General features: G+C 36.5%; 1 protein-coding gene across 32 annotated transcripts in view; it reads left to right on the forward strand.

Moving 5' to 3' along the window:
* Positions 1–14,316, forward strand: part of SUN1 (Sad1 and UNC84 domain containing 1) — a 34,668-nt gene that overhangs the window by 17,751 nt on the left and 2,601 nt on the right. For 10 of the 32 annotated variants that reach the window (XM_040574116.1, XM_040574109.1, XM_040574128.1 and 7 more), the window contains 17 exons: positions 908–934; positions 1,034–1,228; positions 2,822–2,944; positions 3,929–4,012; positions 4,304–4,414; positions 5,800–5,898; positions 6,563–6,656; positions 6,750–6,808; positions 7,934–8,079; positions 8,272–8,496; positions 9,006–9,092; positions 9,463–9,506; positions 10,502–10,634; positions 11,554–11,808; positions 12,316–12,400; positions 12,949–13,064; positions 13,753–13,920. In XM_040574116.1, the coding sequence (XP_040430050.1) occupies positions 908–934; positions 1,034–1,228; positions 2,822–2,944; positions 3,929–4,012; positions 4,304–4,414; positions 5,800–5,898; positions 6,563–6,656; positions 6,750–6,808; positions 7,934–8,079; positions 8,272–8,496; positions 9,006–9,092; positions 9,463–9,506; positions 10,502–10,634; positions 11,554–11,808; positions 12,316–12,400; positions 12,949–13,064; positions 13,753–13,920 (2,051 nt within the window). The remainder of the gene's footprint in view (positions 1–907; positions 935–1,033; positions 1,229–2,821; positions 2,945–3,928; positions 4,013–4,303; positions 4,415–5,799; positions 5,899–6,562; positions 6,657–6,749; positions 6,809–7,933; positions 8,080–8,271; positions 8,497–9,005; positions 9,093–9,462; positions 9,507–10,501; positions 10,635–11,553; positions 11,809–12,315; positions 12,401–12,948; positions 13,065–13,752; positions 13,921–14,316) is intronic. The other 22 variants (XM_040574118.1, XM_040574134.1, XM_040574120.1 and 19 more) reach the window with 9 other exon arrangements.

Raw genomic sequence — 14,316 nt, forward strand, 5'->3', positions numbered from 1 at the left:
GGACATACTGCACAGTGTAGCTGATATATAATTGTATACTTCTGGTTTATGTGTTGCAACACCATAGATGGTATAGATATATAGATATGAATTCTCAATTCTATCTTTTGTCTATTGCTTCAAAATGTGCATAGAGTAAACATGTAACTTGATGAAGTTTCTCTTGAAAGAACAAAGGACAAGGATTTTCTTGTTTATTATAGGCAGTAGTGTGTTTGAACTTAAAATACCTTAGTCTGAAAGCTTTAACCTAGCACTACTTCAGGATTTCCCAAGAGTTTTCTTGTGTGTGTCATTGGTTGATTTGTTTTAGCAAGTATGTACAGGTATGCTTTTCTGGAGTCTTTTTTCACCGAAGAGGAAAATATGGGGGTTAACTATATAAAGTATTGTGCAGGAGATCAGTGGCTTATTATATCTCCTAGTTCAGATTACTTTGTTTTTAGTCAGTATGCTTGTGACCTCTCGAGAGTACTAATGTGAAGAATCGTTTCAAACTTAGTAAACGCATGCTAAAACTTAGATTACTCGTCTCTTGAAACAGAATCTTAAAACATGGTAGTACCAAAGCGTAATTACTAAACAACAAAAACAGCGTAAGCTTGTAACTAGCTGATTTGAAGTCAAATGGGAGTTAAGGAAAAGTGTAGTTGTCATTCATATTTTGCTGCTTTTGTGATAGAATGCTTTTTATTAACTGTTGCCCTACTACATTACTACCTGAATATATGGCTTTGCTCATGTGATGGACTGAAAAAAAAAGATAAATACCAATCATTTAAGACTGCAAAGAAAAGTCACTTTAAGAATCCTAATTTGAGTTCATGTCAGACATCATAGTTGGTCATGGGGCTTCTTTATATTTGGGAATGAACTTTTTTTCTTTTTTTCTTTTTCCTCTTTGAAGGTCTTGATGATGATGGTGAACCTAAAGGTAACTAAGCTTTTCTTTTACTTTTCCATGCATTCTATTTAATGGTAACTAGTGAAGTCAGTAATTTTTGCACTGAATTTTCTACTCTTGGTTTGCTAGGTAGTGATACTATGTTAACACAGGGAAATGGAGATATAGCAACAGCAGAAACGCAGACCACAGTGATAAATGGCTACACTTGCAGTGATTGCAGTATGCTTTCTGAACGGAAGGAGGCTCTTACAGCAAGATCAGCTTCTTATGTGCCATCTTCCAGAATTTACTCTAGGGACAGGAGCCAGAGACATGCATCTAGTAAGTAACTTTCTCATGTGTTTTGTTTACATAGCAGAATGTTATATGGTTTAATTGATGCATTTTCCATGTAGTGCTATTTAAGTACTCTTCCTTCCCTGTTATATTAACCAATAATTAAATTCTAGAGATTGGACTGTATGAAATACTTTTGTTTCTACATCATTTGAAAATCATGGTATCTTAATAGATTATATGTCCAAACTGATATGAAACACAATGTGCTGCTGCAACCAGCATTGATATTTAAGTGTCTCTTGATCTGTTATCAGACCGCATGTGTCTGTCAATGGATTTTCAAATGGAAACTTCTGATACGGTCCAATTATTTTTTTTGCATAAGTGAGCAGAATTGTTACTTAGCAGTGTTTCTATTACCCAAGAAAACTTGGAGATACCTGTCTACTTCTGTGTAGGTTTTTTATTTAACCCTCAAGCCTACTAGAGTGGTTTTTAAGAGTGGAACCTCAACCACTTGAAAAATTGAACTCCAAAAGGGAAAAAACTCTTTCCAAATAGACTTTATAGCGACTATATTCTTGAAACTTGAAAACACGTGAATCTGCTGGGGGAAAAAAAGACTTCTGCCTTTCCAAGGCAATCTCCATTCTCTGGATAGTGGATAGTTGGCATCAATGTCTTAGCTGTGTCTACGTATCTGCATAGCATCCTGAGTTTCTTGATTGTTGCAAGCCCTCATTGATCACTAATGTGATGTTTCTTTGATGGCCTTGAATTAGAAAGGAACCTCTTTTGGGATTCTGTAGATGTGTTGTTCTTGAATGATGCATGTTTTCAGTAGCAATAAACCTGTTTTGGAGTGTAAGGTATGACTTCAAACACTTTGAGACAAGTATTTCTTTTTGGAAGTTGTATAGTCCAGATAGGAATTCTGTTGTCTTGGCAAAATGAGATAGTTTTTGAAACTGTATGACAGATTTTGTGTTCCAGAGTTTGTATTCACAGAGGATAATCTTAGAAGTGAATTCAACTTTATATACTCTTTTGAACTCTAATCCAGCAATTGAGGTTGAGTTGGGGGTGGGACAGCACAGAATCATGGCAGGTGTTTGGAATGTGGCTGATACTAGGAAAGCAGCACTATGGAGGACTGATTTGTTCTTGCTGCTCTAAGGAGAAATCTCTTCAGCACTTGAGGCAGACCTCTACAGTAACTTTCTTCCCTTAGTGTAAATGCAAGAAGGAGGTAAAAAATCCTCTCCCCTGTAAATCCAAATTGTTTGGAGTTGTGACTCACAAAATCATGATCGACAGCTCAAATCGCTGAGAAATCATTATTACTGTAAGCAAGGAATTCATCACTATTCGCTGGAGTCCTTAATTCTCACTAAGGAAAAGTACTTGTGCTGAAACCATCGTCTTGAAGGCATAGTTCTTGCAAAAACATTCACCTGTAATACCAAATGCATCTAGACTTCTCAAACCATGCTTTCTTGAGTGTCATGCTCCTGGCTAAACAAAGGCTTTTGATGCTTCATCCTCACTTTTCTGCAAGTTAATGGTCATCAGAGAATAGAGGTACATCTTTATGTGAGTGAATAATTTGTATTCACACTTCTATTTTTTTAATAGGGGGCACCTATTTCTTCATGAGTAAGATTCTGCGATTGGTCAAACATACTGCAACATCTTTTGCATCCCTATTAGTGCAACTATTTCAAATGGTTTTGCTGAAGCTGAGTTATGAATTTAAAGGTACCTTTTCAGTTGTCTTCCTTGGTCTCCACAGAAAACCAGTGTGTCTTTCTTTGTGTTTTTTCTTACAGACTTCATGTATGGCACTATGGTGTTTTTTTATAGTCTTGGCTGGCTTCTGTCTTTCTATCTTATTTTTTAATTCTCTCACTTGTGCTGCCCTCTTCATACTTTCCCTCTGTTCTGGAAGTATCAGGATCCAGGTATGTGAGAGACATCTGTGTTACAGTTAAGATTCCCTTGTTGATTTTCTACTAGAAGATGGTAGAAGATAGCTTAAGTTGTTTTTCAAAACTGTTCTGTGTGATAGTGTGGAATCTTAACTTCTCAACGGCTGCCAAGTTTGGGCTACTTTTTTGAAACTTTCAGGCCATTTTGCACTTAAAGCTTGATTAGATTTGTCTTGTAAAAACTAAAACTCCAGTCGTCGCTCTGTGTTACTATAATGCTCATCTTGTTTTCCCTGAAAAAGTTCGGTTCTTCTTTGCTTTTTCTTCTGTAACATATGCTCTATAAGTGAAGTTAAATCACTCTAGATAGAAGGTAACTGACTTTTATGTGTATATAAAACTTCTTGTGTTTTCCTGTCCTCTCTGCCTCAGTGCTCTGTAGCTTGTCTCAGTGCTCTCTTCTCAGTCGCTTAAGATTTCTGATAAAACCAACACAGACGTGGCTCACTTGACTCATGGGAATAGGGACTCAGGATTTGAGTTGTTACTTAGGATTTGGTTTTTAAATTAACTTTGCTATCTGAAAAGAAGCAGGAAGATATTCTTTTTCTTTTTTTGAACCAAAAAGCCCCTCCTTACTTAAGGAAGACGAAATAGGATTGCAAAGGGTATACTTCCATGATCATTTTTCATGTTTCCTGTGGGTAACGTGGCTTTTAATAGTGAACCAAGCAAATTTAAGTAAAATCTAGATATATAAAAGGCTTTGAGCTTGAGAATTGCATTCCATTTATCCTTTCTGGATATATTGCAGCTCACTCAGATTACTGTGGAAGCATGAATGTAAAGGAATTTTACAGAGAGGATAGCCATCTTGGTGTGAATCAGGAATCAATATGTAAGTATAACAATTTGTTACCTTTAGCCTTGGGCTGTGTACTAGGGTGTTGCTGTAATGACACTATGGAAGCTACACAGTAAATGCTTGTTTTTTAACTTAGGTGTAGAGGGGAGAAAAGTGATTACCTGGTATACTGTACCCCAGACAAGTTTTAGTATTTTGGAGTTTGCTTAATAGTTCTTGGCTTGGTAACTGATGTTATGAAGTAGACTTGTTCAAATTATCTTGTAACAATCTTGATTTGATCCTGCTTTTGTCCCATTAATCATCTGTTACCACAACCAACAGGTGATGACTGTAAGGGGAAGAAACAGCTTGAAACATACAGCACAGAGCACATGCAATCTTCAAAGGCTAAAAGGGTAGCAAGGACCATTTCGCACACCTTTTCTTATGCAGGTTGACTTGGACATTTTTTATTTTGCTTTTATTTTGCATCACAATGTCTCAATGTTAATCATACATACTGTTCTGTGATTTTTTTTAATCTTCATCTGTCAATGTAGACTAAAATGTAAAGTGTCTAGGAAATTAATTTGCTTAACATCTTTCAACATCTTTCTTTTCTGACTTCTTGTGCTGATATTGGCTTTTGTACAAGCTTGGTAGCTGGCTTACCTATTAAAAACAAGGTGTGGTGACAGCATACACCTTGTGTGTTAGAAAGAAAAGTCAGACTGTTAATTTATTGCGCTTTGGGGAAGTCTGTACTCTTGATAGGGTAGAAAGCTGCCATTAAATAAAAGCAAGATATGAGGTATTGGTATGCAGATAACTTAAAGGGTTTTTAATATTTTATTTTTGTTCTAGTGATAGTCAATTTTTACAGGAATTTTTTATAGTGATAGACTCTTCCCTGTGAGATGAGCGTTCCCTAGCTTGAATGGCAGAGGCATCAAGAATCTGTTGAGTGCTCTTTATTCAGCAAAGGAAAATGATTTGAGACCCTTCATTCACCTAAATGCTTTGCAAAATATTGGGTTGGTATATCTATAATCCCTCAGATTAACCCAGACATATCTGCTAATCTAAAAATGTAGGATTACTTTCTAAACGTCTCTTATGTAGTTTGTTGTGTAGAATGAACTGTCCTAGTCCTAGATACAGTAGCTGTTGGCTTCAGTGTGGGATTGAAGTTACAATGTTTTGTTGTACCCTGCTGCTTTTGGCTTTTGTTTTAAGAGACTTGAAATTGATGTTCTGAAGATCCCTGGGAGCATTCAATTAAATGAAAATTAATTGCCTGTAACTTTCATTAGGGATTTTTTTTCTGTTTATCAGTATATCTGAGATGACATTAACTCTTTCACTAGGTTTTTTAAATTGTTTCCTTTTTTTACATATGAACCTAGATAAAAGTCGATGTGCAATTCAGAACAAATGCGACGCCTTTAAAATGATGTACTTGAAACATATTTTACAGTATTACTTTTTTGGTATTATCCATTATATTTGGCATGTTTATCTGATAATGCCATGATACAAAATGTAAACTTTGTCCATTGTGAAGAAGTGGTATTCTAACTACATAGAGGTTGTTGATCATTGTCTATTGCTATACCTGAGAATTCTGTTTCTAAACTGTCCTGATTTTCTTGGATTCATATTTATGAGTGATTTACTTGTCTTTTAAATACTGAAAAGACAAGTCTGTAGATTACTGGAAGGTATGGTTTAAAATTATGCAGAACAAGTAATGATCAGGGTAATTGAGTTTATTCTAGTGCATGTACTGCAAGAGAACCTTAAGCTTATTACCATATAGTTAATTTGTTATAATCTAGGTTACTTTATGCTTCACGTGTTGCGAACAGTGGGAGCAACCGGATGGCTTGTGTCTCAGAAGGTGTTGTCTCTACTTTGGCTGGCCATTCTTTCTCCAGGTTACTATCCTAATTTGTGTGTGTATGTCTGTATGTTGCCTGTTTCTCCTTGGCAAAGTAGGAATCTGCAGTAGGTGGCTTACACTAATTCTGCTGTGCTTATGCTGTAGCTTTTATATCTTGAAATGCACATGCTACTGTGCTTTATTGACCAAAACATGCTTAATGAGAGAGTATGCTTCTGTTTGCAGGCATAATGGGAGACTAACCAGACTGTTTGAGGGACTGTGTGTGTGAATAACCCAGATAAGGGGTGTCAAGAAAAATGGGGTGTGTTTTGGTTTGGTAGTCGCTTCCTATCATGGTATTCCTCTTAGCAAAAACTCGTTCTGCTAATCTGTGCATTTCTTGAAACATACTGAGGTCCTCAGCGTGTGATAACTTGGACTCAAACTTTACTGTTTAATTTCCGTCAAGATAGCATTGTTACAACAAGAGAGCGTTTCTTCTTTTTGCATGGCTATTGTTTTTGTTGAGTACCTGACGTTATAATGCTGTCATACTTGTGATATAAACGTAGATGTTAATCTGCGTGCGTTGCCTGTGCTCGTGCCTTTCTCTGCTCTGCAAAGTACTCTTGGCCACAGTTGCACGTCCCTCTGCTTGGTTTCCTTGGACACGTGCTGCAATAACTATATTTCATGTCACTGCTTTTGTCTTCTAGGGAGGGCAGCTTCTGGCATGTTCAGGTTGCTTAGAACTGGCTGGTATCAACTTGTTACTTTGCTGTCATTGCTCAAGGTGTTTCTTCTTAGAAGGTATGTATTCTTTCCAAATAACTTCTTGTGAGCAAATTCTGTTACCCAGATATTACATAATAAATGCATTGTTTCTTTCCTCTCCTTCTCTAGATGCCTTCCAAAGATTTTCAAGCTATTACTGTTTGTCATCCCACTGCTGTTTCTATTAGGTACGTGAATTGTCTAGTTATCATACTGATTACTTCCTACTGCTGTACCAAAATAGTACTTTTAGTTGAACTTTAGGGTTAAGGAGAAGATGCAGAAGGAAAAAAGACCAAGTTTCAGTTTGTGAAGTGTTTGTGAATGCTTTCAAAGTACCTGATGAGTCCGTGGGCTCTTTTCCTATGAAAGGAATAACTTTGGTTTAATTTTATAGAGCTCTTCAGACAAAGTACGTATAAATGCGCTGAAGACTTTTTTCCTTACTTCCCTTTATAGGGACAGCATTGAGCTCATAAAGAGTAGGCTATGTACTAATTGCTTTTGATTGCTGTCAATCTCCATAAAACTGTGTTTAAGTTCTTTTAACGGTGCACACTAAATCATTCTTTTTCTTTAGACCATACCTTAACTGCTTGAAATACTGCTACTATAGACAGGTTACCTAGTAATGTTCCAAGCCAGTTTTCTACTTTGAAATAGAAGGTGTTGAGATATTTTTGAAAAGCAATTTCATGTCTTTGCATGCCCTAAAAAGCTTATATCCACTTTAGGGAGAAGATAAAATTTCTTAGAGACTTACAATGGGGAGTTTTAGGGAGAATAAGAAAGGAAGAAGATACCCTGTGTAGGAAATACTATTTCTTCTCACGAAGATACTGCAGAAATAAATGTAATCTTTGTCAAATGCTGTTTCCATGGAAGCATAAGTTTCTTCCAACTTCTGTTAGATATTATGCAATGCGGTATGAAGTAAATAGGATGTAAGGGAAAATATCTTTGCCATAAGATAAAAACCAATATTTATACCTGCCTTCAGTGAGTACGGCCTGTCCTACTGAGTAAATGGGATCTATGTCTTGGGGAAGTAGTAATACAAAATTAAGGATGTATCGGGATATACAAGCAGAAGTCACCTGCCTCATAGCTGTGTAAGTGGTATTGATGGATGTTCCCTAATGCTCTTGAGTGCTTGACTTAATGTTTTTTAAAGTTGGCTCATGTAGCTAACTCGTATTCAGGCTGGAGTAGTGTCTACTGTGTGCTTAAAACGTAAGGTAGCTTGTGTCCTTAAATAAGAAGACAATCCGTAGATTGAACACCCTTTTTGCTTTTGTTTCTGCTCACTAAAGGTATATGGTTCTGGGGTTTTGATGGCTTCGTTTCATTATTGCCTGTGTTGAACTGGACAAGAATTGATAAAGTACAGAGAATAGATGACTCAATTTATGTTCCTGAGCCCCAGCCTGGTTCTTCCCATACTGTACAGCCTCCAAAGGTAAGGGAGAACAGTCTAGGCAAGTACTTCAGTCTCTTAAGACCTCTTACCTCCCCTGTCCTCAGTATTTTACAATAACTGCTTGACACCCTCTTACCTCCCCTGTCCTCAGTATTTTGCAATAACTGCTTGACACCCAAGATTAATGAAAATAACTTTTATATATTAAAAAAAAAAATCTTTACACCTTAGGGTACCATAAATATCTTTGATTCCGGTCGTATAAGTGAGCTGGAAAAGCAAATGGCCCTCGTGTCTGATAGATGCCATCACCACGATGAAGAATACAGCAAAGTGATGCTTCTACTCCATAATCTTCAAGATCAGGTTGCCCAGATGGGTGACAGAAGTGAAATATTGAAGCTAATAAAAAATGTGATGGATCAACATCTTAAAGAGATAAAACTGGAGGAAAAGGTAAAGATAAGTCAGTTATTGACATTCTCTGAGACTGATAAAAGTACTGTTTTATTAGTGTGGTTTATTAGTGATCTGTCTCTACGATTCTCTTTTTGGTATGAATTAACTGTTAGGCAGTGAATGTCAGGAAGTGCTCAGTGGTGTTCTTCTGTAATTGCTGACAATGAATTAATTCTGGATAGATGGTCTAAAGTAGAATCTTACATCGCTGAGAAACAGCTGGATTTACCTGTTTACATACAGAAAGAAGACACTAGGAGAGACTAGTGATGACGAAGGGATTTTATGGTAAACTTCCCTGTGTATAACTCCTACTGCTGTGGAATCAGACCTTAAATTTTCTATTATAGACTTTTTAATTCATTATGCTACCTGCAGGATAAGTCACTTAAGCACTCTTGAAAAGCTTTGATCACAGAATGAAAGAAACTTTATGCTTTTTATAAAATGTCAGTTATGCTATTTGTACTCAGAAAGTACACGCCCTTTCCTTCCCTGTTTTTAAGACTGACTTCCTGGCTTTACATCAAGAACATGAACTGCGCATCGTGATGCTGGAAGATCTTCTTAAAAAACTGTCTGCTGAATCTGAGGTATTGAAAGTTAGCTCTGATAAGTAGCTATAGTGGTAACTGGTAAAATAGGATAAAAGTTTTAAGTTGTGTGTTGGCTATCCCAAAATCCAGTTTGCTTCATTTTAGCTCTTAGCACTTGTTTAAGTCTCAAAACTTGTGTTCTTTCTCTTCCTTCTCCATTCTTGAAGGTGTTTTCAGTTCAAAGGTTAAAAATTGCTCTGCCAGGGAGGTAGGTGCTATTTGGAATAAAATCTTATGATACAGAGGCACAAATATAAATAATGTAGGAACATAATCCTGTATAGGTGGTGCTAGAAAGTGTCGCTTTTTCATTTGATGTGTTTATTCTTTCTGTATGTTAAACCTAATGCTTTTTGTATTTTTTTAGGACATTCAGAAGGAGCTTGACATAGCCAAAGCAAAAACAGTAAGGTATGAGCAATTCTTAAATATTTTTTCCAGTCCTAAAGCTAACTGATGGCAATACACATTCTTTGAAATACAGTTGTTTTCTTTGTGTCAGTTAACTGACCTTAAGAGTCTGTCAGCAAACACAAACTTGAGTTTGTAATGCTGAACACCAGCACAAGGCACACTTCTGACATGAGTTGTCTGCAGCTACATGTTTTACTAGAGAAATCTGTTTATGTAGCAGAGTAGAATAACAGACTTCTTATGTGTTTATGAGAGCATGAGAATTTTTCCTCAGATTGCTTAGTGAAGAATACAGTAGATGATTTTGATATATCTTATACTTAAATTTTTTGAATCTTATGAATTCTAACCTTCATTTGTGTTTTTGGTTTGTCATCTATACTCACTACAGATGTACTGTGTGTAATACGAGGAAAAAAAAAAAACCTGCAGAACTTCATTAAGTAGTTTCCCCATTGGGAGGAGAAATACAGTTGGTGAATTTTAATTTAAATTAGATGTAAATAGCTTCTAAATGCTGACTAATACTATTTTTCCAATATTGCGTACCGAACGCTGATCTGTAGTGGCCATGTAACCTGGTACTTATAGACGCAACCAAAACCAGAATAACTTTGTAGGCAGGCAAGTGTTAACTAAGGTAACCTGAAATTCACTCTAATCAGTGGCAAACTCAGGCAAATAAAGCTCAACTGGTCTGTCCAACCTTAAGCTACCAGATATCTGTCTGGGTTACTAACTTGTCAACATGATGATGTTCTGAAAGTCATCACTTCTGGATTTGTTCACAACTTTGAAATGTTTTGCTTTGAATATATTCATTCTAAGTATGCCTTAGCAGCTTCAAAGAGCTGTAAGCTCACAATGCCCATTTCTGAATAAATGAACTAGGAAAGCACTTTGTGGTAGACGAGTACATTCTCATGCCTTTGGAATTTGATGGAATGATTGAAACTGCTCTTTCTTAATTATTGACTCCTTGTTTTTATCAGAGAGGATGAACATAATCAACTTTTATCCAGAGTTAAAAAGCTAGAACTAGAGTTGTCTCAGGTGAAATCGGAGCTGTTAACTGGGGAAAGTGTGAAGACGAGTTGTGAGAAAATAGATGTCATTCATGAAAAAGTAAGTTCTGTCACCATTCTAGTAAAACTTAGTAATAGTAGATTCCTTTCATAAACTTATTTGAAAGGCACTGCAAAAGTAACATGGGAATAGTATTCATTTTAAAGAACAGTAGTGTTTTAGGTAGTGGTACTTCAAAATTTTTTTCCATTACTAGGTGGCATCTTACCAGATGAGTTTGTGGTTTATTTTCCACAATGGCAATTTTATTTGCATTTGAGATGATGCAATAGCAGTTGTGTGTATTGTACTTTGCTGTTACAGCTGGTGCTGCAGCTGGTGTATCTTGCTAACTCATGAAAATATGGAAAGGAGGTCATGTAAAAGCGAGTTAGGTTTGTGATCTGAGACTTATTTAAAAAATAAAGTCATGCTCTAATTTTTTTTGATGCCTTCTGTAAGGTTCAGTTTGAATGTAGACAATAAAATATAGGTCTAGATTCGGGATTATCCGCTTTGACTAAAATACCATATTTGGGTGTCATCACAAGATAGTCTAGCTATGTGTATAAATCAAAGTATGCCATAAGAAAGTGACTTAGTGATGTGCTTAACTAGGCCTAACAGGTACACTGCTACCCTTAGAGTTGCCACGGTCCCTTCTTTGAACATTGCAGTCAATTTCTTTTTATTCTGAAACAGACCCCCTAATGTAAACTGCTAGATTATAGGGCTTTGTTAGCTGTGCCTTGTTCACCAAACCACTGAAACATCCATTTTTTCCGTGTCTTCTGCATACCTACCTTATCTGTTATTCTACCGTAAGTCAGTTTAGTTAAAAGATGTGTGAAATCTAGACCTATCGGTACTACTGGAAATATATATTGATTTTTCACATGTGCCTATTATATGCAGATGGTATTACTTAATGGTTTATAAAAACTAATCAGTTCTCTTAATTGTTAATGGCTTCTACTAGGTAGATGCCCAGGTTAAAGAATCTGTCAAGATGATGTTTTTTGGTGATCAACACGAGGACTTCTCTGAATCACTTCTCCAATGGCTTACATCCAATTTTGTGACCAAAAGTGATCTGCAGACTCTGCTGCGGGATCTAGAGTTGCAGATCCTCAAGAATATTACTCAACATATGTCTGTTACAAACCAAAGAATAACATCTGAAGTAGTAACAAATGTTGTGAACAATGCAGGGATCTCTGGAATCACGGAAGCGGTGAGTGAAACGAAGTGATAAGTTCAGATAAATTGTCCTTTATAGGCATTTTGTGGGGCATGACTGTCAGTATAAGTGGTAGTGATTTTAAGAGATGCCTGAAAGATGAACTGAAATGGGGAGAACTACAGAAAACGGTGTGAGTGAATTCTTACAGCACTTCTTGTTGCCATTGTGAATGTGCTTTTTTCCCCCAAAGTATGCCATCTCAAAAACTGAAAAATTTCCAAAGTACAAAAAGAAAAAGCTTAATGATTTGGGAAGGTGGGGGAGGAATGCAAATTCTGAAGAAAACATCAATCAAGATACAGTATAAATTTGTTTTAAGCCAGATAGCCAGCATTTAAAAATAGCTTTTATGTTGACAGAGGCTTTCAAAGACTTGTGATGAAGTACATCTCAAACTTAGGTTTGCAGCTTCACAGATGTGTGGGTATATATATCAATTCTTCTATCACTTGATATTAAAACATTTCTTTCCATTCTATTCTGTGTGTCCATTTGTAGCAAGCACAGATTATTGTAAACAATGCACTGAAACTCTACTCTCAAGACAAGACTGGTATGGTGGATTTTGCCTTAGAATCTGGAGGTAAATAGTAGAGGAAATAGTGTAAATAACATGAGTAGTAAAAATAGTGTTTGCTAAAAATCTTAAAATGAGGGCTGAAGGTTAGAGCATCCTTGTGTATCACCAAATGGTCAGACTACTGCAGTCTGTGCATATTTTTTTACAGGGTCATATACCAGCCACCTACTTTATCACAGTTGAAAACAGGTGACTCCCTGTGTATGCATGGACTGGGATAGAATAACTTCTAAACGTGTGTAACTGGGTAGTTGAGAACCATGGATCTGTACGTGTGGGACGTACACATCACTGAACTCACTATGGAAAATACATGCTCTTTCAGCCCTCTAAAACTAAAAACCTTTCACATTTTCTTAAACTAACATTGTATTTGATAGAAACTCTGCATTGGAAAATTATTATACCAAGGATACCTTTTAATAGTTCAGATTTTTTTGAGGAAAAAAATGATATATTCATTAAGCTACATACAAATCTCTGCCTTCACAAAATAAGCCTTTAGGAAGGAATAAAGAATTATTTCTGTTAACTTGATTTTCTTTTTTGAGGTGGCAGCATTCTGAGTACTCGCTGCTCTGAAACCTATGAGACCAAAACAGCATTAATTAGCCTCTTTGGAATTCCTTTATGGTACTTCTCTCAGTCTCCCAGAGTGGTGATTCAGGTAATTAAAGGCCAAGTAAACAAATTCAGCAACACTATCTTGCATTGAGTGGTCTGAGTTGTTTTTCGGATGCTGGATGTTTGCCTGTAATACACTGGGGGCAGTGGGAGACAGGGATATTTTGAACTCGATTTCTGGGATTGGGATTCTTCTTGAAGTTTGGCATTGCCTAAGTCCTGCTTTAGCAAAACTAAGGTTCTTATAGCAGGCTTGAGTGGTGTATCGGACTTCTGTGAAGTGTAAACACTGGGAGGATTCCTGTAAAAAATAAATAAATAAATAAATAAAATAATAAAATAATAATAATCTCAGGCTGGCTCTTTGGGACATTGGCAGTGGTTCAAGCGGGTATGCTGTCTTCCTGAAGAGTGCAACTAAAACTTTACAGTCCATATCTTCCATTTTCTGTAGCATGAAATTACATAGTCCACCTAACACAGTGAAGTGTCACCTGATGTTGTTTGTCCTTCAGAGGCAGGATTGGATTTTTAATTAGAATCAAAGTTGTGAATTTGACTTCAATTTCTACCAAATAGCAAGTGGCAGGACATAATCTATCTTTTTAAGACTATTCCTAATGATTCAGAATTCATTACAAAAAAATAACAAAAAATTCTTGTGGTTGTTCTTGTATTGTCGTGTTCTGTCCCCACCCTCCTGCCTCCTTGCCCTGAAATCTGTTGTCTAGCCGGACATGTATCCAGGAAACTGCTGGGCTTTCAAGGGATCGGAGGGGTATCTTGTAGTTAGACTTTCCATGAAGATCTATCCAACTGCCTTTACGATGGAACACATACCAAAAACACTTTCACCATCAGGAAATATCACCAGTGCTCCTAGGAACTTTTCAGTATATGTAAGTCTCTCTAAACTTAAGTGATGTTTGTAAACGTAAAGGATATTTGTGATGTATATCTTGACAAATAAACAGCTTGAGAGAGAACAGCTAAGAAGAGAAACTGATGTTTGTCATTGCTCTTAAAATTGTTTATATTCTTGATGAGCTTTGAGATGTAGAAATAAGCGCCAAAACTAATTTGGGGGGAGTTGTATTTGTTTTGTCTTGCTTGAGTAGCAAGTTTCTTTGGAGGGAGATGATGATTTTAATGGTGTACATAGTTCTTTCATACACCTTCATCTGTCGTCCCCTCCCCAATTCTAGCTCTTCACTTTATTTATGATGCATCTTAAATCTTTTTTTAATAGATCTATCTTAGGCTATACAACTGCAGTAATAAGTCATCTGCAAACA

The sequence above is a fragment of the Cygnus olor genome, chromosome 15 (genome assembly GCF_009769625.2).
Source record: "Cygnus olor isolate bCygOlo1 chromosome 15, bCygOlo1.pri.v2, whole genome shotgun sequence".
Classification (NCBI taxonomy): Eukaryota; Metazoa; Chordata; class Aves; order Anseriformes; family Anatidae; genus Cygnus; species Cygnus olor.